Raw genomic sequence first — 22,500 nt, forward strand, 5'->3', positions numbered from 1 at the left:
GACTTCCCTCTCCCCAGACACTTCCTCCAACTCCTCCGGTGGGATCCCGAGGCGTTCCCAGGCCAGCTGAGAGACCCTCAGCGTGTCCTGGGTCTTCCCCGGGGCCTCTTCCCGGTGAAACATGCCCGGAACACCTCCCCAGGGAGGCGCCCAGGAGGCATCCGGAACAGATGCCCGAGCCACCTCAGCTGGAGGAGCAGCGGTTCTACTCCGAGCTCCCCCCGTGTGGCCAAGCTCCTCACCTTATCTCTAAGGGAGCGCCCAGCCACACGGCGGAGGAAACTCATTTCGACCGCTTGTATCCGCGATCTTGTCCTTTCGGTCACTACCCAAAGCTCATGACCATAGGTGAGGGTAGGAACGTAGACCGACCGGTAAATAGAGAGCTTTGCCTTTCGGCTCAGCTCCCTCTTCACCACAACGGTCCGATGCAGCGACTGCATCACTGCAGCCGCTGCACGCTCCATCCTTCCCTCACTCGAGGTCAGATGACACGACAACAAAGTGGATCATTGACCTCCTGCCTAGGGTGTCCTGGTGCCATGTGCACTGATGAACACCCTTGTGCCTGAACATGGTGTTCGTTATGGACAATCCGTGGCTAGCACAGAAGTCCAATAACTGAACACCGCTCGGGTTCAGATCGGTTAAGCCGTTCTTCCCGATCACCCCTCTCCAGGTGTCACTGTCATTGCCCACGTGGGCGTTGAAGTCCCCCAGTAGAACAACGGAGTCCCCGGTCGGTGCACTGTCCAGTACTCCTCCCAAGGACTCCAAGAAGGCCGGGTACTCTGCACTGCTGTTCGGCCCGTAGGCCGCCACAACAGTGAGAGACCTGTCCCCCACCCGAAGGCGGAGGGACGCGACCCTCTCGTCCACCGGGGTGAACACCAACACGTGGCGGCTGAGCTGAGGGGATATAAGCCCGCCCACACCAGCCCCGCCTCTCCCCGTGGGCAGCACCAGAGAAGTGGAGCGTCCAGCCCCTCTCGAGGAGATGGTTCTAGAGCCCAAACTGTCAAGTCAAATCGCCCAGCTCTACTTCTAATGTCTTTCCTTTCACTATTCTTTCCCACTCTGTTATTTTCTTTGGTTAATTTCTGGTCCAAGTAGGCTATCTCCAATCTAGCCAGCAGATGGGGCCCTAGGCAGGTTAAGCTGCAGGACTAATTGGGCAGGTATACAGGTGTGCAGGGCACAGGTCAAACACATGGGTGAACAGGAGAGGACAAAGATGCACTGGTTTTTGACCTGCTTCTGCTTCTGCTTCTGCTGTAACGAATAAAAGTTTGAAGCCGAGTTAAGACTTGCGTCTCTTTCCTGGGTCTTTCAAGTTGGACCAGCATTCATCCAGGATAAACTTGACAGTCAAAAACCACATGAACTGAACTGTCAATAAAACCCATATAAACTTGACACAAACTGTGCGTGGAGGTGAGGCCGACTATATCTAGTCGGTATCGCTCAACCTCCCGCACAAGCTCAGGCTCTTTCCCCCCCAGCGAGGTGACATTCCATGTCCCCAGAGTTAGTCTCTGTGTCTGGAGATCTGGTCGCCGAGGCCCCTGCCGTCGACTGTCGCCCAGATCTCTCTGCACCGGCCCCTTATGGATCCTCCTGCGGGTGGTGGGCCCACGGGAGGGCGGCACCACGTCGCTTTTTCGGGCTGTGCCCGGCCGGGCCCCGTGGGATAAGACCCACGGCGGTATTTTGGTATTTCTCCAAAACACCTTCTAAAACATGTTTCTTACTGTGAGCAGGTCGGTGTAATCCCTCATTCGTCCAGGCGTGTTCCATAGTAGAAAAAGCTTCAGTTGTAGTCATCTGGACTCAGTTTGAAAAATTAGACGTTTCGACTCTCATCCAAGAGTCATTGTCAATAAAAGAATTTAGATCGAGAACTCCGATATTAATACTGTTCTGTGGTAAGACCCGCCCATTGGGAGGAGCCTTCCTGAAGTAGAAAGAGTTGTTAGTTTCAACAGAAACTCCCCCTTGTATCTACCGAGCCTATTCAGAATCTTAATGGGCTATTAGAATCCTCTTTGTCTTTGTGAGACCCTGGCTCAACCACCCTGAGTACCTGATTAGCATCTAAATGTCCTGGTCCTGGTCCTCTACCTTTCCAGGGGTTCAGTAACCCATTATAAATAACAGGAAGATTAAACCTTAGCCCTCCATTTCTGTTTAAAGAAGGTCTTTCTTTTTTAACAAAAATAGCTTCCTTGACTCCTCTTTCAAACCATCTTTTCTCCTGCTTAAAACCTTCACCTCACCGTCTTCAAACGAGTGATTAGAGGCTTCAAGATGGAGATGCACGGCGCTCTGAGGTCCTGAACTTGTATTTCTTCTGTGCTGATAAAGCCTCTTGTGTAGAGGCTGTTTTGTCTCACCTATGTACCGTTCTTTACAACTTTCTTCACTGCATTGGATCGAATAAACTACATTACTCTGTTTTTGAGTCGGCAACTTGTCCTTAATGTGAACCAGTTTTTGTCTTAAAGTGTTTCCTGGTTTAAAATAAACAGGGACTTCGTGTTGTCTAAAAATTCTCTGCAGTTTTTCCGACAGGCCAGACACATAAGGGATAGAAACACCCTTCCTTCTCTGTTCAGTTTCCCTTTTGTCCTGCTTTTTGGTTCTCTTCACTCTGTTGAGAGCCCAAGCGGGGTAACCACAGGCTGAGAGGGCATTACGGACATGTTTTTCCTCTTTCTTCTTGCCCTCTGAGCTGGTGGGCACACCTTGAGCTCTCAGCCTGTGGTTACCCCGCTTGGGCCCTCAACAGAGTGAAGAGAACCAAAAAGCAGGACAAAAGGGAAACTGAACAGAGAAGGAAGGGTGTTTCTATCCCTTATGTGTCTGGCCTGTCGGAAAAACTGCAGAGAATTTTTAGACAACACGAAGTCCCTGTTTATTTTAAACCAGGAAACACTTTAAGACAAAAACTGGTTCACATTAAGGACAAGTTGCCGACTCAAAAACAGAGTAATGTAGTTTATTCGATCCAATGCAGTGAAGAAAGTTGTAAAGAACGGTACATAGGTGAGACAAAACAGCCTCTACACAAGAGGCTTTATCAGCACAGAAGAAATACAAGTTCAGGACCTCAGAGTGCCGTGCATCTCCATCTTGAAGCCTCTAATCACTCGTTTGAAGACGGTGATGTGAAGGTTTTAAGCAGGGAGAAAAGATGGTTTGAAAGAGGAGTCAAGGAAGCTATTTTTGTTAAAAAAGAAAGACCTTCTTTAAACAGAAATGGAGGGCTAAGGTTTAATCTTCCTGTTATTTATAATGGGTTACTGAACCCCTGGAAAGGTAGAGGACCAGGGTATTTAGATGCTAATCAGGTACTCAGGGTGGTTGAGCCAGGGTCTCACAAAGACAAAGAGGATTCTAATAGTCCATTAAGATTCTGAATAGGCTCGGTAGATACAAGGGGGGAGTTTCTGTTGAAACAAACAACTCTTTCTACTTCAGGAAGGCTCCGCCCAATGGGCGGGCCTTACCACAGAACAGTATTAATATCGGAGTTCTCGATCTAAATTCTTTTATTGACAATGACTCTTGGATGAGAGTCGAAACGTCTAATTTTTCAACTGAGTCCAGATGACTACAACTGAAGCTTTTTCTACTACTGTGAGCAGGGTCGCATCTCCACAGATCTGACCTGTGGCCTGGTGGTGTTTGAGGGGATGCGTAGACGTGTGTAACAATGCCATATTCTGGGCAAAGCAATAACATCGCCATGGTGACAAGCAGGTGGCAAACCCTCCACTACAAAAGTTACATAGTGCAGCTTTAAAATGGACTCAAATTCAGAATTATTCCTGATGAAGTAGAAAATATTTTTAGATCATGTACAAATGTTTGTATTTTATCCAGACTTTTCTGCTATTGGAGTTCAAATGTTTCCATGTCATTTCCACATCTTTTCTCTGAGTGTGTTGTATTGCCGTTGCCGTGGTGTGAGACACATGTGTTGTTGTTGTGTTCAGAAACAGGAGCTGGGCGACTCTCTTCATGGTTTCCTCCAGTACGGCCTGTGTCTCGTGTCCAAGTTCAGAGACATCTTTCCTCCTATGCCCAGCTCCACCCCAAAACTACACACCCTGCTCAGGTACGTGCACTCACAGGCGCCACGTGCAGACGGGGCCCCTCTGGAGGCCTCTTTCGGTGATTGGACCCTGTGAGCTCGAGCTTCCAGAGCAGCACCTGAAACGCTTTAGAGCGAGATGATTCTACAAGAGGCGGAGCTGCAGGTGGAAACAAGGCGGAGCTACAGGTGGAAACAAGGCGGAGCTGCAGGTGGAAACAAGGCGGCAAAAAGTAGTAACTATGAACAGAAAATAATCATTTCTCACCAAAGGCTGTGTTAGTCTTGTGATAAACCACTGTGTTTGCAATGACACTAACCATCATGTCATATAAGTTAGCCTAACTTATATGATCAACGTCTGACTTAGCGAAACAAAGCTAGCTCACATTAGCAACAGCTGTTTCCTGTTTATCGACGCAGGCACTCGCTTTGTCAAGACCCAAAATATATATTTCCAGTGCATAATGCAGCTTACATTATCCAAACCTAATGCGTGACATAAAGAGACATTAACAGGGCAGAGAAGAGAACTAAATGCAGAAAAGCCAAACCAAAAGTAGTTTCCTGTTTACTTTAGCGTTAGCCACGTCTCACAGACACAAACTTGGAATTACTAAATGTGTTTTAGTGAATTGCTGTGATCAGCTTCAAGATTAAAATGTATAATTCAGGTATGATTTAAGATTTTATTTATAAGGAAACAGTGGTTACATTTGGGTGATGGACCTTTAAAGGGCTTTGGAACATTTCTTTTAAAGGCAAATGTGTCTGAGGCTTTATTAAGGATTGATCATTTGACACTGTGGAAAAACAATGACCTTCCTTTTTAATAGTAATTCAACAACTACCACATATAGTCGCTCCTGGGATTACGCTATATATATTTTTTTTTTTAAATTTTTATGTTTACTTTTCAGAATATTGGTGCAAATCTGTAAGACTCAGGCGTTCCAGAAGTTGAACCCGGCACAGTTTGAGCTGCACGAGGAAGTCACTGATGCCATTCGGGTCAATAACCACTTTCATATCCACATATTCTATCATCATATTTAATGCTTATAATCAGCTTTTTACTTTTCTCTCCCGCCAGTCGGGAACAGAGGAGTGGTTCTCTGTCAAAAAGGGACTGCATCAGCCCATGACCAAGGTAAAGGTCCTGAAACGTGGAAGTACTCCCCTCTTAAAGCCCATTGCACTGTTCGGGGCTGAATCACTTTGACTTGTTTCCCAAATGTCGGGATAATTAACATAACATAAAGCATAAGTGTTATTCTCTGATCTTTACATGAACGTTCACAGGAGCCGTCCGAGATCGTGAGCGCCCTCTCCAGGCTGATCAACGAGGTGCAGGAAGACATCAAGCACAATGAAGAAGTGTACAACCGAGTGTTTGTCAGGTGCGACTCTCACCTGCAGATGAGCAAAGCACTAATTGTTACACAAAGCACTAATTGTTAAGTTCATTGTGAATGAGACTTTCTTGTGGTTACAGTGCTGTGCAGGTGGACGCCATCACTGTCGTCTACCAGAGTTTCGACTCCTTGGTAAAAGGATATTTAAGTTCTATTTTACATTTTTACAAGACTCTAGTGAAGTCTAAATGACATTTTACTCCTTTTTTTAAGGTTGATTAATTAAGATAATATTCAACTAAATTGTGCTTTTGGAGTTGTAAATCATATTGTGATGTTTTGCTGGTAATGCAAAGATGAATTGGAATATTCCAAGTTAGCATTGACAGTATGTAGCATCTATCTATTAGCCCCATGTTGTGGCTACGTCACCTTTTCATAATGCTTCAGTCCTCTCTGGTAAAAAAGCTTTCAAAGGTCCAAAAGTCATCTGGAGATTGAGTTCCATCAGCAGCAGTTCTTCTCTCCTGAGCTCTGATTGGTCCGGCCCAAAGGAAGTTCAGACTGAAACTAGCCCCGTCTGCCAGTTTCACTCTTACAGCACGTTAAGGCCTATTGAGGTCTGGCCACCTCTACCTCAGAGTAGTAGCATTTGACCGCTTTGATTTCTGCCAAGGTGTTATGAGGCTGTTGTAGACTGAGGGGAGGTTGTGTCTCATATTTATCAAATAATCCCAACCAAAATGGCCTTCACTCCTCTTTCTGTGGTTTTAGATGAAGCTGCACGGCTGATTGTAAACCAGAATTTGAATGCCTTCTGTGTTGATAAAGTCTTTTGTGAAATAAATGAGAAACGTGGTCTGAGATACAACCTCCCCTCAGTCTACAATAGGAAACATGAAACACATTGAGTACAGCCCCTTTAATACTGTGCTGCCAGGGCACAAAAAGAGAAAGAACCTTTACATTATTGTTTTTGGTTCTACAGCTGTTTTCTGTCTTACAGCTCGCCAGGGAGACTAAAGAGACCCTGAGTGTGATGAGGGGTCAGATGGAGCAGCCTCTGGCCAACAGCCTGTTCCTGGTGTATCTGAGCCTGCAGAAGATCCACAAAGACAAGGCCTTCCTGCAGAAAATGTGTGTAAGACCTGCAATCATAGTGTGGTCAGCCATTCAAGTGTGTGACTGTGTGTCACTGTGTGTCACTGTGTGTGACTGTGTGTGACTGTGTGTGACTGTGTGTGACTGTGTGTCACTGTGTGTGACTGTGTGTCACTGTGTGTGACTGTGTGTGACTGTGTGTTACTGTGTGTCACTGTGTGTTACTGTGTGTGACTGTGTGTTACTGTGTGTTACTGTGTGTTATTGTGTGTTATTGTGTGTTACTGTGTGTGACTGTGTGTTACTGTGTGTCACTGTGTGTTACTGTGTGTTACTGTGTGTTACTGTGTGTGACTGTGTGTTACTGTGTGTTACTGTGTGTTATTGTGTGTTATTGTGTGTTACTGTGTGTGACTGTGTGTGACTGTGTGTCACTGTGTGTCACTGTGTGTGACTGTGTGTTACTGTGTGTGACTGTGTGTGACTGTGTGTTACTGTGTGTCACTGTGTGTCACTGTGTGTCACTGTGTGTTACTGTGTGTTATTGTGTGTTACTGTGTGTCACTGTGTGTCACTGTGTGTCACTGTGTGTCACTGTGTGTTACTGTGTGTTACTGTGTGTCACTGTGTGTTACTGTGTGTCACTGTGTGTTATTGTGTGTAACTGTGTGTCACTGTGTGTTAGGGAGGCTCTGGAGCTCACAAACTGCCATGAGGACTTCCGGGAGGCTCTTCCCTATTGGCTGAGCCAGGCCTTCAGCACCACACAGGACCGGGTGGAGCGCGCCGTGCAGGTCGACCTGGTCAGGACGGCTTCTTATTCTTTACTCATATTTATTATTATATGTTACAAATCATTTCCTATAGGAGAGGTTATTTGGCAACATGTACTTACTTTTGCAGCAGAGCAGACCTAGTGTTTCCTAATGCAAGTGTCTCGACAGCTGCAGCCTCTCCAGACCGGAGCAGTGCCCATCAAACACAGCTCGTCTGCAGTGGACCTCGTGGCCTGTGTCCAGCCCATCTGCCACCTGTGGGAGCAACTGTGCTGGCCTGACCCCGAGGAGGCCTTCATGCTCATGGTCAAACTCACTGAGGTACAGCACACATCATGACCCCGTCAAACCCACTGAGGTACAGCACACATCATGACCCCGTCAAACCCACTGAGGTACAGCACACATCATGACCCCGTCAAACCCACTGAGGTACAGCACACATCATGACCCCGTCAAACTCACTGAGATACAGCACACATCATGACCCCGTCAAACCCACTGAGGTACAGCACACATCATGACCCCGTCAAACCCACTGAGGTACAGCACACATCATGACCCCGTCAAACTCACTGAGATACAGCACACATCATGACCCCGTCAAACCCACTGATGTACAGCACACATCATGACCCCGTCAAACTCACTGAGATACAGCACACATCATGACCCCGTCAAACCCACTGAGGTACAGCACACATCATGACCCCGTCAAACCCACTGAGGTACAGCACACATCATGACCCCGTCAAACCCACTGAGGTACAGCACACATCATGACCCCGTCAAACCCACTGAGGTACAGCACACATCATGACCCCGTCAAACTCACTGAGGTACAGCACACATCATGACACCGTCAAAGTCACCAACACGTGAAGACAAAAACTAGTGCATCCGAGTGACAGAACTCTGAGCCACAAACACAACGATGTGGTAGTGACGACTGCAGTGAACTGAGCTGTTCAGGACCTCATCTTCATCTCAAAGACACTCACTTCTCCTCTGAGGACAGTGAGGTTCAGGTCCTGGTAAAAGGAGATGGTTTGAGAGTCAGAGAGAGTATATTTGTGAGAAAAGACAATCCATCTCTGAAGGAACATGCTCATCTACACCTCAGTCCTCATAGGGCTAATCACACTATGCTAATAATCACACTACGCTAATCACACTATGCTAACAAGCCATGGATTAACCGTGAACTGAAGGCTCTGCTGAAGGAGAAGAAGATAAATGGTCACATTTATATAGCGCTTTTCTACCGTCAAGGTACTCAAAGCGCTTTACATCAAGGAACCAGTCACCCATTCACACACATTCACACCCCAGATATACGCAGACACTGGGGGGCAAGTTGGGTTAAGTGTCTTGCCCAAGGACACAACGGCAGTATTCACATGAGGCAGCTGCGATCGCACCGCCAACCTGCGGGCCAGTGGATCTGACCGCTCTGACTGAGCGGGGAGTCGAACCGCCGACCTTTGGATCAGAAGACGAGCACTCTACCACTGAGCTACTGCCGCCCAGAAGAGAGCCCAGAAGAGAGCCTTCAGGTCAGGGAACAAGGAGGAGCTGAGGACTGTGCAGAAGGAGCTGAGGAGGAAGATCAGGCAGGCTGAAGAGGAGGTCAGACTTTACAACAAAAACTGTTAGTCCTGAACACTCGCAATACTGACCTAACCATGTGCAATTCTGTCATATGTGCAATTGCTGTTGGAATTCATGTGCAATTCATGTGCAACCTATGTGCTGTCGTGACACATATTCATGTGCAATTACTGTCGTGATCACATGCAATGGTATTTATGTATTTATTTATTTGTCTATGGGAGTTTTTATTTATTTATAGGAGATCTTCTACTGAAAGTGTTTTTCAGACTTCCTATAAGTGATCTGTTCTTCTGGATCTACCTCTGGATCTACCTGCGTTGCACCAATAAAATTTCCCCATGTGGGACAATAAAGGAATATCTTATCTTATCTTATCTTAATCACACTATGCTAATAATCACACTATGCTAATCACACTATGCTAATCACACTATGCTAATAATCACACTATGCTAATCACACTATGCTAATAATCACACTATGCTAATCACACTATGCTAATAATCACACTATGCTAATAATCACACTATGTTAATCACACTATGCTAATAATCACACTATGCTAATAATCACACTATGCTAATCGCACTATGCTAATAATCACACTATGCTAATAATCACACTATGCTAATAATCACACTATGCTAATCACACTATGCTAATAATCACACTACGCTAATCACACTATGCTAATCACACTATGCTAATAATCACACTATGCTAATCACACTATGCTAATCACACTATGCTAATAATCACACTATGCTAATCACACTATGCTAATAATCACACTATGCTAATAATCACACTATGCTAATAATCACACTATGCTAATAATCACACTATGCTAATCACACTATGCTAATAATCACACTATGCTAATCACACTATGCTAATAATCACACTATGCTAATAATCACACTATGTTAATCACACTATGCTAATCACACTATGCTAATAATCAAACTATGCTAATAATCACACTATGCTAATAATCACACTATGCTAATAATCACACTATGCTAATAATCACACTATGCTAATAATCACACTATGCTAATCACACTATGCTAATAATCACACTATGCTAATAATCACACTATGCTAATAATCACACTATGCTAATAATCACACTATGCTAATAATCACACTATGCTAATCACACTATGCTAATAATCACACTATGCTAATAATCACACTATGCTAACCACACTATGCTAATAATCACACTATGCTAATAATCACACTATGCTAATAATCACACTATGCTAATCACACTATGCTAATAATCACACTATGCTAATAATCACACTATGCTAATAATCACACTATGCTAATAATCACACTATGCTAATCACACTATGCTAATAATCACACTATGCTAATCACACTATGCTAATCACACTATGCTAATAATCACACTATGCTAATCACACTATGCTAATAATCACACTATGCTAATAATCACACTATGCTAATAATCACACTATGCTAATAATCACACTATGCTAATAATCACACTATGCTAATAATCACACTATGCTAATAATCACACTATGCTAATCACACTATGCTAATAATCACACTATGCTAATCACACTATGCTAATAGGAGAGGAATGACCCATTCTGCTAAATATGACTCAGGTGACAGTTCACACATTAGAGTAGTTCTATAAACTTAACTAACTGGTGCTCCTGACTGTAAACCACTAGTTTGTGTTAGTTTGAGTGTAGTTAGCTTCAGACAGAACGATGATAGGATGAGCTGCGAAACGTCTTCACTCTTGAAAACGTTGTCCAGTTAACTTGAGTTCGAGCACGCTCAAAGTATAAGACAATCCCAAACTGTACGTGAAGATCGCTCGTGGTCTGTGTGTTTTAGGACGTGTGTAAGATCGTGATCAACTACTGCAAAATCCTAAAGGAGCGTGTGCGAGTTCTGACGGAGAACTCCGAGTACGGCAGCGCCATCAACATGGTGAGAGCTGCACACGTTTATTCTCTTCATTTTATCAGGCAACAGAGTTATAGCGTGAAGTATAAGAGCGGAGCAAAGTGCGGACACTGGACCACCACACTGAGGTCTACACCAGAGATTCCCACTTCTGTGACGTCTTGGGTCGAGCTCCGGGATCTTCTGCTCTGTTTTTGACTCCATAAATCACCTCCAGATCTGAGCATTTCTGCGTCAATGTTTACATGAGTGTGTCAGGGCGAGCTTCTCTATACGTGCGATCGCAGTGACGTCATACAGTCACAATATGCAGTGACTTCCCCATGGCGGCCATTTTAAAAGGGGCACGCGATATATAAAAAACAACATGACTGCATCCTTTTCTACGGCGTAATGAGCTACGAATACTTTGATTCTTTAGACGATAACGGCAAACTAAGGTACACGACAAATCTCTCATTCCTTGATCAGTCAACAGAGCAGTGACCTTACAGAACAATGACCTTACAGAACAATGACCTTACAGAACAATGACCTTACAGAACAATGACCTTACAGAACAATGACCTTACAGAACAATGACCTTACAGAACAATGACCTTACAGAACAATGACCTTACAGAACGCAGGTTTTTGGCATTTTGGCCTCATATTTCCTGGATTTCGTTTGTAGTAGACGTGCTGTTGTGCCCCTTTCAAAATGGCGGACTCGGTTGCCACTGCACAAGTTCCCGGATGTGCGACCGCATGTATCGGTTTGTATCCCTCTGAAGCCAGCAAATGGATGAGAGTTCAGTAGATACATAATGTTAAGTTCTAAAACATGAGAAGCAAATGTTCTGCATTCTTACTGCAGTACACATGAAATCTTACTATGTATTATTATTGACTGAACGTAGTATTTCCATCTGACTGTTCTGGTGGAGGGTTTGCCACCTGCTCGTCTCCATGGAGATACTATTGCTTTAGCTGGAATGTTCCACACTATAAACATAATGCATTTTTAATCATGGGAACACGTGTGGAAAACAATCTCATGATATTTAACATGTGTTTACGTTTGGCACAGACTAAAACGGGTTCAAAGCTGTTTCCAAAAATAGGCGTCACTCACATTGAAGTTCAGACTCGACCCACAGATTGAGACTCTTCGATGAGGCGATGCCGAGTCCAGATGATACGACTCTTTTCCACAGCGTCAGATACTGGACATGACTTTATTAGACTGGACAGTTCAGCGTGACATGGGGATGAGAGCGGGTGGGACATGCAGTAAACTGTCCACACTGCGGCCGGCTGCACGTGGAGCCTGGCACGTGTGCTGCTGCCCTAACCACTCCACCTCTGCTGTGTGTCCTTGTGTGTGTCAGCTGTGTGTGGTGGTGAACGACCTGGAGCACCTGCGCTCGGTCCTGTCGCGCCTGCCCTCTCAGCTCGACTGGGCGGGGCTGAAGGAGCGCACGCAGCATGTGATTGGAGAGAGGCAGTTCCACAACACTCTGCCCTCCCAGCTCCAGCAGGCCCAGGATGTCCTGAGCAGGGAGATCCGCTCAGCGCTGCACACGCTCGGCAAAAGGGTACGGGCGACGGGCCCAGGGAGGAGGCGGAGCTTCTGTGTCACATGTGTCTGAGTGTGTGACGTTTGTGTGACGTTTGTGTGACGTTTGTTTAACGTTTGTGTGACGTTTGTTTAACGTTTGTGTGACGTTTGTGTGACGTTTGTGTGACGTTTGTGTAACGTTTGTGTGACGTTTGTGTGACGTTTGTGTGACGTTTGTGTAACGTTTGTGTGACGTTTGTGTGACGTTTGTGTGACGTTGTGTGACGTTTGTGTAACGTTTGTGACGTTTGTGTGATGTCGTGTGACATTGTGTGACGTTGTGTGACGTTGTGTAACGTTGTGTGACATTGTGTAACGTTGTGTAACGTTGTGTGACGTTGTGTGACATTGTGTAACGTTGTGTAACGTTGTGTGACGTTGTGTGACATTGTGTGACGTTTGTGTGACGTTGTGTGACGTTTGTGTGACGTTGTGTGACGTTGTGTGACGTTGTGTAACGTTGTGTGACGTTGTGTAACGTTGTGTGACGTTGTGTGACGTTGTGTAACGTTGTGTGACATTGTGTGACGTTTGTGTGACGTTGTGTGACGTTGTGTGACGTTGTGTAACGTTGTGTGACGTTGTGTAACGTTGTGTGACATTGTGTGACGTTTGTGTGACGTTGTGTGACGTTGTGTGACGTTGTGTGACGTTGTGTAACGTTGTGTGACATTGTGTAACGTTGTGTAACGTTGTGTAACGTTGTGTGACATTGTGTAACGTTGTGTAACGTTGTGTGACGTTGTGTGACATTGTGTGACGTTTGTGTGACGTTGTGTGACGTTTGTGTGACGTTGTGTAACGTTGTGTGACGTTGTGTGACGTTGTGTAACGTTGTGTGACGTTGTGTGACGTTGTGTGACGTTGTGTGACATTGTGTGACGTTTGTGTGACGTTGTGTAACGTTGTGTGACATTGTGTGACGTTTGTGTGACGTTGTGTGACGTTGTGTGACGTTGTGTGACGTTGTGTGACGTTGTGTAACGTTGTGTGACATTGTGTAACGTTGTGTGACGTTGTGTGACGTTGTGTGACATTGTGTGACGTTTGTGTGACGTTGTGTGACGTTTGTGTGACGTTGTGTGACGTTGTGTGACGTTGTGTGACGTTGTGTGACGTTGTGTAACGTTGTGTGACATTGTGTGACGTTTGTGTGACGTTGTGTGACGTTGTGTGACGTTGTGTAACGTTGTGTGACATTGTGTGACATTGTGTGACGTTTGTGTGACGTTGTGTGACGTTGTGTAACGTTGTGTGACGTTGTGTAACGTTGTGTGACATTGTGTGACGTTTGTGTGACGTTGTGTGACGTTGTGTGACGTTGTGTGACGTTGTGTGACGTTGTGTAACGTTGTGTGACATTGTGTAACGTTGTGTAACGTTGTGTGACGTTGTGTGACATTGTGTGACGTTTGTGTGACGTTGTGTGACGTTGTGTGACGTTGTGTGACGTTGTGTGACGTTGTGTGACGTTGTGTGACATTGTGTGACATTGTGTGACGTTTGTGTGACGTTGTGTGACGTTGTGTGACGTTGTGTGACGTTGTGTGACGTTGTGTGACGTTGTGTGACGTTGTGTAATGTTGTGTGACATTGTGTGACGTTTGTGTGACGTTGTGTGACGTTGTGTGACGTTGTGTAACGTTGTGTGACGTTGTGTGACGTTGTGTGACATTGTGTGACGTTTGTGTGACGTTGTGTGACGTTGTGTGACGTTGTGTAACGTTGTGTGACGTTGTGTAACGTTGTGTGACATTGTGTGACGTTTGTGTGACGTTGTGTGACGTTGTGTGACGTTGTGTGACGTTGTGTAACGTTGTGTGACATTGTGTAACGTTGTGTAACGTTGTGTGACGTTGTGTGACATTGTGTGACGTTTGTGTGACGTTTGTGTGACGTTGTGTGACGTTGTGTGACGTTGTGTGACGTTGTGTAACGTTGTGTGACGTTGTGTGACGTTGTGTGACGTTGTGTGACGTTGTGTGACGTTGTGTAACGTTGTGTGACATTGTGTGACATTGTGTGACGTTTGTGTGACGTTGTGTGACGTTGTGTGACGTTGTGTAACGTTGTGTGACGTTGTGTGACGTTGTGTGACGTTGTGTGACGTTGTGTGACGTTGTGTAACGTTGTGTGACGTTGTGTGACGTTTGTGTGACGTTTGTGTGACGTTGTGTGACGTTGTGTAACGTTGTGTGACGTTGTGTGACGTTGTGTGACGTTGTGTGACGTTGTGTGACGTTGTGTGACGTTTGTGTGACGTTTGTGTGACGTTGTGTGACGTTGTGTGACATTGTGTGACGTTGTGTGACGTTGTGTGACGTTGTGTGACGTTGTGTGACGTTGTGTGACGTTGTGTAACGTTGTGTGACGTTGTGTAACGTTGTGTGACATTGTGTGACATTGTGTGACGTTTGTGTGACGTTGTGTGACGTTGTGTGACATTGTGTGACATTGTGTGACGTTTGTGTGACGTTGTGTGACGTTGTGTGACGTTGTGTGACATTGTGTGACGTTGTGTGACGTTGTGTGACGTTGTGTGACGTTGTGTGACGTTGTGTGACGTTGTGTAACGTTGTGTAATGTTGTGTGACATTGTGTGACGTTTGTGTGACGTTGTGTGACGTTGTGTGACGTTGTGTAACGTTGTGTGACGTTGTGTGACGTTGTGTGACATTGTGTGACGTTTGTGTGACGTTGTGTGACGTTGTGTGACGTTGTGTAACGTTGTGTGACGTTGTGTAACGTTGTGTGACATTGTGTGACGTTTGTGTGACGTTGTGTGACGTTGTGTGACATTGTGTGACGTTGTGTGACGTTTGTGTGACGTTGTGTGACGTTGTGTGACGTTTGTGTGACGTTGTGTGACGTTGTGTGACGTTGTGTGACGTTTGTGTGACGTTGTGTGACGTTGTGTGACGTTGTGTGACGTTGTGTGACGTTGAGTAACGTTGTGTGACATTGTGTGACGTTTGTGTGACGTTGTGTGACGTTGTGTGACGTTGTGTAACGTTGTGTGACGTTGTGTAACGTTGTGTGACATTGTGTGACGTTTGTGTGACGTTGTGTGACGTTGTGTGACGTTGTGTGACGTTTGTGTGACGTTGTGTGACGTTGTGTGACGTTGTGTGACGTTGAGTAACGTTGTGTGCTTCTGCAGTTAAACACAGACATCGAGACTCACGTCCGGAGCATGGCCACGAGGAAGAGGTTTCCCTCCAAGTCCACAGAGGATGTAGGTGTAAACTGTCCCTTATTAACACTTTAATACTCATCGATACTAAAAGTATTTACAGTAAAAACTCATGAACAAGTACAAATACTCAACACATCTCAAGCAGGACAGAATATGGCCTTTACCTGAACAGTTTTAGAATGATTTGGAGCTTTATCAGAACAACGTGAGAACACAAAGAAAGAACTATTATTTGTGCTGAAAATGCCTTTTTAATGATCATTGTCTAAAGTCCTGAGTTCTTTAATATCACATTTGTGCAGCGGATCAGGGCTCATTTTCTCATATCCTCATATCAATCCTCAATGTCATTTATTTGTACTAAAACTAAATATTAACAAACCATAATGACTAAAGGCAGATATTTTCTTCAAATGATAAAAAACACCTCTAACATCTGACTCAACATAAGCTTTTGTTTGAAGAGGAACCAAAGCTTTTACTCGACTGTACGAGTTACACAATGTAACTAATGTTACTACAGTAAGAGTAAAAGTATGTGTGACTCAACTATGGAAACTTTGATCAAAAGGTGACTTGAGTAAATAGTGAGTAACAGTGAGTCATGTTGTGTTCTGAAGGTGGCGGCTCCTCTGATGCGTTACCTGGAGAAAGAACTGCAGTACATGAACCAAAACCTGGTCCAAGAAAACTTTAACAGGTAAAACAGACTTTGGACCTGGAACTTTCCACTGAATGGCACTTTCCCTCATCCGTCCTCATTCATGCTCACGGAGTCCTCTCCCTGTGAGCCTGGGAAACACTCTCTTTCAAAAGTCAGAAGTAGAACTCAGAGCTTCTGTGCGGTTTTTAAGTCCATAAATCAGCTCCAGAGTTTTTCTGCCTCAAATCACATTCATTACGACTGTGTCCGCACATCAGCATGTGAGGGGGAAGCTAGCATTGTCCAGCTCCCATTTCTGATTCAGATTTAGATGGAGTTCTAACTTTATTCCTGATGTGGCAAAGGCCTGACTGAGTAAAGGTAACAGAGGCAGTTTGAAGGATAATGCATCACATTTGTCCTTTAAAAGAGTATTTGTCTTGTCTTCAGTCTTCTGACTCCGCTGTGGAACAACTCAGTGAAGATCCTGTACCAAGTGGCCACTCAGCCTCAGCACCAGGAGGGTCTGATGGTGTACTGCCAGAGGCTCTTCTACACCCTGCAGGTACACAGACAGGTGCACAGACAGGTGCACAGACTGGTGCACAGACAGGTACATGGACAGGTACACAGACAGGTACACAGACAGGTACACGGTCAGGTACACGGACAGGTACACGGACAAGTACACGGTCAGGTACACGGTCAGGTACACGGACAGGTACACGGACAAGTACACGGTCAGGTACACGGTCAGGTACACGGACAAGTACACGGACAGGTACACGGTCAGGTACACGGACAAGTACACGGACAAGTACACGGTCAGGTACACGGTCAGGTACACGGACAAGTACACGGACAAGTACACGGACAAGTACACGGACAGGTACACGGTCAGGTACACGGTCAGGTACACGGTCAGGTACACGGACAGGTACACGGACAGGTACACAGTCAGGTACACGGACAGGTACATGGACAGGTACACCGGTCACCCACTTGAAGGACGTACATCGACCAATTCATTACACAAACCAGAACTCTAAGTTATTCAAATACTGCCTGTGTCTGAGCCACAAACACAGACTCTAAAAGAGAGTTTTGAAGTGACTTGTTGAAACGTGGTGCAGTTGTTGCTTCACTTTCTTCTCTGCACATGCTCAGTTAGGGCTTCTCTTCTCTGCACATGCTCAGTTAGGGCTTCTCTTCTCTGCATATGCTCAGTTAGGGCTTCTCTTCTCTGCACATGCTCAGTCACAGGTTTCTTCTGGTGGTTTGAGTTTGTCCCGCTCTGGTTCTAAAAGCTCATGTTAGAGGGCGGAGCATGAACGAGCCTCTGAACACGCCCACAGACTGAGCAGCTGCAGGAGAAGAAGAACCAAGCTTCCTGCAGTACTGCTCACTGACCTGTAGACGCATCAACACACTGTAATTTTAGGTTTTATTGGTCAATCACTACTTGCCTTGACCCTGCCTGCACTTCACTGCAGTACACGGTCAGGTACAGCGTCAGGTACACAGACAGGTACACGGTCAGGTACACAGTCAGGTACACGGTCAGGTACACAGTCAGGTACACGGTCAGGTACATGGTCATCCTCACACTACTTCATGTACTTTGTTTTCAGTGTCTGGAGCAGTGTTTTCACGCTGAGGGCAACGGACTCCCACTGAGCACCCTGCAGTCTGTGGAGTACAAAGTAAGACCTTCAACTCAGGTTTAGAGGGGCCCCAGTTCCTCTCCTTTCAGTATGTAAGGGGCCTGTAAGGGGCCTGTAAGGGACCTGTAAGGGGCCAGTAAGGGGCCAGTAAGGGACCTGTAAGGGGCCAGTAAGGGGCCAGTAAGGGACCTGTAAGGTGACAATAAGGGGCCTGTAAGGGGCCTGTATGGTGACAATAAGGGGCCTGTAAGGTGACTGTAAGGGATCTTCTCAAAATAGGTTGAAGCTTAAAAGACGTAATTTTTAGGCCCGAGCCCCAGCAGGGCGGAGGGCCTATTGCTCCCGCAACGCTGCCGAAGGCAGCGTTGCAACTGTCTGATGTTTGGTGCCCCGTCGCCCCTGGCAAGTACAGTGAACTAGCCCATGCCGAAGGCATGGATCATGCATACTTACTCCTGCTATGACAGAAATAGTCAACAATTTGTGAATGGGCGTAGCCCATTCACAAATTGTTGACAACAGCAGCGCGAAGCGCTGCATTCCTCCAAAAACCCTCCTGGCATCGTCCTGTACGCGAGAATCCATGCCGCAGGCATGGGCCATGCTTGTATCTGCTCAAATCAATGGAAGTCTATGGGGAGTGGGCGGGGCATCCCGACGGAATGGGGAGTGACGAGCGCGTAAGCGCTCGTAATGATGATTCCACCCCATGGCGGCATGGGGAAGGCTTAGAGCTTTCAAACGATGTATAATGTGTTGTAATAGTGGAAACGGCTATATTGTTTTTGCTAAAAATATTATTATTTTTATTTTTCTTGTTCTTCTGCTTTTTGAGCTCTAATTTGACCCCCTGAACATGCTCAAAAACTCACCAAACTTTGCCCAAAATTCAGAATCGGCGAAAAATTTGATTTTTTCTGGGCCATTTTTTTTTTCGTTAAAAAATGGCGCGACAGCGCCACCGACAAAAGTCAAAATACATTGCGCCTATGGGAGACGCCCCGAGGTCAACTTTGTCGTAAAGCTACGAAATTCGGGACACGCATTCCTCTCGTGAGGACAAAAAAAAAATATTATTGTGGCCACGCCCCCAGACTTACCCTATGGCCGCCATCTTCCTTTGAAAATGAAAACAAGCTGAGTTAGCCATTTTGTTTACGTCAAACTTTGACGAACTCCTCCTAGGGCGTTTTGCCCACCGACTTCAAAATCGGCGTACGTCCTCTGGACAAGTGGGGCATCTAAAATTATTCAATTTTTTGAGATACCTTTTACGGTCTGTGTGCGGCGCAGCCGCAAAGTTGGACAACTTATTTTGGAATATTGCAGATCTAAAAATTGTTCCCATTTGATCAAAACCAGTCCGATTAGGACCAAATTTGAATCAGTTGTTAAACTTTCTAGTTTGGACCAGTTTAGGCTGACAAAATTGAAATGGGCGCGATAGCGCCCCCTACAGAGTGACCTTTAAATTAACATTGAAGGTCAAAAATTAGTTTTACCAAAATTGTCTAAACTTTACCCAAAATTCTACTTTGCCGTCCCAATCACAAAAGCCAATCACAAAAATGCCTAATTTTTTACGGCGTAGTCGTAGCGATGACAGAAACCTCCCATGTTATCCCTATGGGAAAACCACAAAATCTCTCAAATTACCACATTTTTATGTTTTACACTTTAACGAAGTCCTCCTAGTGCGTTTTGCCCACCAACCTCAAAATTGGTGTACGTCCTCTAGACATGTGGGGCATCTAATGTTATCCAAATTTTAAGGATAACTTTTACGGTCTCTGTGCGACGGAGCCGCAAACGTTTCCCAGAATTCTGACTATTTGGCCTTCAGAGTGGTCTATAAACAATAGAGTTTTTCCAAATGACATGATATTTTGAACAAAATTCTAATTTGCCATCCTGATCATAAAAGTATGAGAGCCAAAGTCATATTTTGTACGGCGTAACCGTAGCGTTGACAGAAACATCCCATGTTATCCTTATGGGAAAATCGTAGAATTTCTCAAATCACCACATTTTTACGCTTCACACTTTAATGAACTCCTCCTAGGGTGATTGTCCGATCAAGTTCATATTTGGAGAATATCATCTACACAAGCGGGGCATCAAAACTTATCCATATTTTGATTCTAAGTGCTACGGTCTCTGTGTGGCGGACCCGCAAATATATGTCAGAAATGGGAAAACAGCGAAATCTCTAAAATGACCACATTTTTACGCTTCACACTTTAACAAACTCCTCCTAGGGCGATTGCCCGATCAAGCTCATATTTGGGGAAAATCATCTACACAAACGGGGCATCAAAAGTTAGTCATATTTTGATTTTAAGTGGTACGGTCTCTGTGCCGTGGAGCTGCAAATATACTGTCACAAATGGGAAAAACGCCAAATCCTTGAAATGTTCACATTTACGCTTCACACTTTAACAAACTCCTCCGTGGGCAATAGCTCGATCAAGCTTTACTTTGGGAAAAATCATCTACACAAGCGGCATCAAAAGGTATCCATATTTTTATTCCAAGTGCTACGGTCTCTGTGCGGCGGCGCAGCAAATTTGACTGACACTTGTGTTGATTTGCACTGGATTGGCCATGTCCAATGTGTCCCCGTCTGTCAAGTTCTTTTTTAATTCAACACACAATAAGGGCGCCATCTTTATCAAGTCGAACGCGCAGAGTCGGAAGGCCGGCGGCCCGCGAGGGCCGTTGGATGCCGCTTGCGGCTTTAATTATTATTATTTTTCTTGTTCTTCAGCGCTTTGATCTCTAATTTGACCCCCTGAACATGCTCAAAAACTCACCAAACTTTGCCCAAAATTCAGAATCGGCGAAAAATTTTGTTTTTTCTGGGCCATTTTTTTTTTCGTTAAAAAATGGCGCGACAGCGCCACCGACAAAAGTCAAAATACATTGCGCCTATGGGAGACGCCCCGAGGTCAACTTTGTCGTAAAGCTACGAAATTCGGGACACGCATTCCTCTCGTGAGGACAAAAAAAAAAAAAATCATTGTGGCCACGCCCCCAGACTTACCCTATGGCCGCCATCTTCCTTTGAAAATGAAAACACGCGGTGTTAGCCATTTTGTTCACGTCAAACTTTGACGAACTCCTCCTAGGGCGTTTTGCCCACCGACTTCAAAATCGGCGTACGTCCTCCGGACAAGTGGGGCATCTAAAGTTATCCAATTTTTTGAGATACCCTTTACGGTCTGTGTGCGGCGCAGCCGCAAAGTTGGACAATTTATTTTGGAATATTGCAGATCTAAAAATTGCTCCCATTTGATCAAAACCAGTCCGATTAGGACCAAATTTGAATCAGTTGTTAAACTTTCTAGTTTGGACCAGTTTATGATGACAAAATTGAAATGGGCGTGATAGCGCCCCCTACAGAGTGACCTTTAAATTAACATTGAAGGTCAAAAATTAGTTTTACCAAAACGTTCTAAACTTTACCCAAAATTCTATTTTGCCGTCCCGATCACAAAAGCCAATCAGACAAATGCCTTATTTTTTACGGCGTAGTCGTAGCGATGACAGAAACCTCCCATGTTATCCCTATGGGAAAACCGCAAAATCTCTCAAATATCCACATTTTTATGTTTTACACTTTAACAAACTCCTCCTAGTGCGTTTTGCCCACGAACCTCAAAATCGGTGTACGTCCTCTAGACAAGTGGGGCATCTAAATTTATCCAAATTTTAAACTTTTACGGTTTCTGTGCGACGGAGCCGCAAACGTTTCCCAGAATTCTGACTATTTGGCCTTCAGAGTGGCCTATAAACAATAGAGTTTTTCCAAATGACATGACATTTTGAACAAAATTCTAATTTGCCATCCCGATCATAAAAGTATGAGAGCCAAAGTCATATTTTGTACGCCGTAACCGTAGCGATGACAGAAACATCCCATGTTACCCTTATGGGAAAATTGTAGAATCGCTCAAATCACCACATTTTTACGCTTCACACTTTAACGAACTCCTCCCAGGGCGATTGCCCGATAAAGTTCATATTTGGAGAATATCATCTACACAAGCGGGGCATCAAAACGTATCCATATTTTGATTCTAAGTGCTACGGTCTCTGTGTGGCGGACCCGCAAATATATGTCAGAAATGGGAAAACAGCGAAATCTCTGAAATGTTCACATTTACGCTTCACACTTTAACGAACTCCTCTAAGGGCAATAGCTCGATCAAGCTCATATTTGGGGAAAATCATCTACACAAGCGGAGCATCAAAAGTTATCCATATTTTTATTCCAAGTGTCACGGTCTCTGTGTGGCGGACCCGCACATTTGACCGACATTTGTGTTCATTTGCACTGGATTTGCCATGTCAATTGTGTCTCCGTCTGTCAAGTTCTTTTTTAATTCAACACACAATAAGGGCGCCATCTTTATCAAGTCGAAAGCGCAGAGTCGGAAGGCCGGCCTACTTCTCTCTTTATCAGTAGAAGTTATGAACTCTCCAAATAATGTCACCTG

General features: G+C 45.1%; 1 protein-coding gene across 1 annotated transcript in view; it reads left to right on the forward strand.

Annotated features, from left to right (window-relative positions):
* Positions 1-22,500, forward strand: part of unc13d (unc-13 homolog D (C. elegans)) — a 52,744-nt gene that overhangs the window by 17,361 nt on the left and 12,883 nt on the right. Inside the window, exons 16-29 of the mRNA XM_072455649.1 lie at positions 3,999-4,120; positions 5,017-5,107; positions 5,190-5,246; positions 5,399-5,496; positions 5,592-5,643; positions 6,458-6,588; positions 7,238-7,355; positions 7,497-7,649; positions 10,827-10,922; positions 12,269-12,475; positions 15,659-15,733; positions 16,315-16,394; positions 16,788-16,902; positions 17,969-18,040. Of these exons, the coding sequence (XP_072311750.1) occupies positions 3,999-4,120; positions 5,017-5,107; positions 5,190-5,246; positions 5,399-5,496; positions 5,592-5,643; positions 6,458-6,588; positions 7,238-7,355; positions 7,497-7,649; positions 10,827-10,922; positions 12,269-12,475; positions 15,659-15,733; positions 16,315-16,394; positions 16,788-16,902; positions 17,969-18,040 (1,467 nt within the window). The remainder of the gene's footprint in view (positions 1-3,998; positions 4,121-5,016; positions 5,108-5,189; positions 5,247-5,398; positions 5,497-5,591; positions 5,644-6,457; positions 6,589-7,237; positions 7,356-7,496; positions 7,650-10,826; positions 10,923-12,268; positions 12,476-15,658; positions 15,734-16,314; positions 16,395-16,787; positions 16,903-17,968; positions 18,041-22,500) is intronic.

The sequence above is a fragment of the Eucyclogobius newberryi genome, unplaced genomic scaffold (assembly GCF_026437365.1).
Source record: "Eucyclogobius newberryi isolate DKJ021-1_F unplaced genomic scaffold, fEucNew1.0.hap1 SCAF_20, whole genome shotgun sequence".
NCBI lineage: Eukaryota > Metazoa > Chordata > Actinopteri > Gobiiformes > Gobiidae > Eucyclogobius > Eucyclogobius newberryi.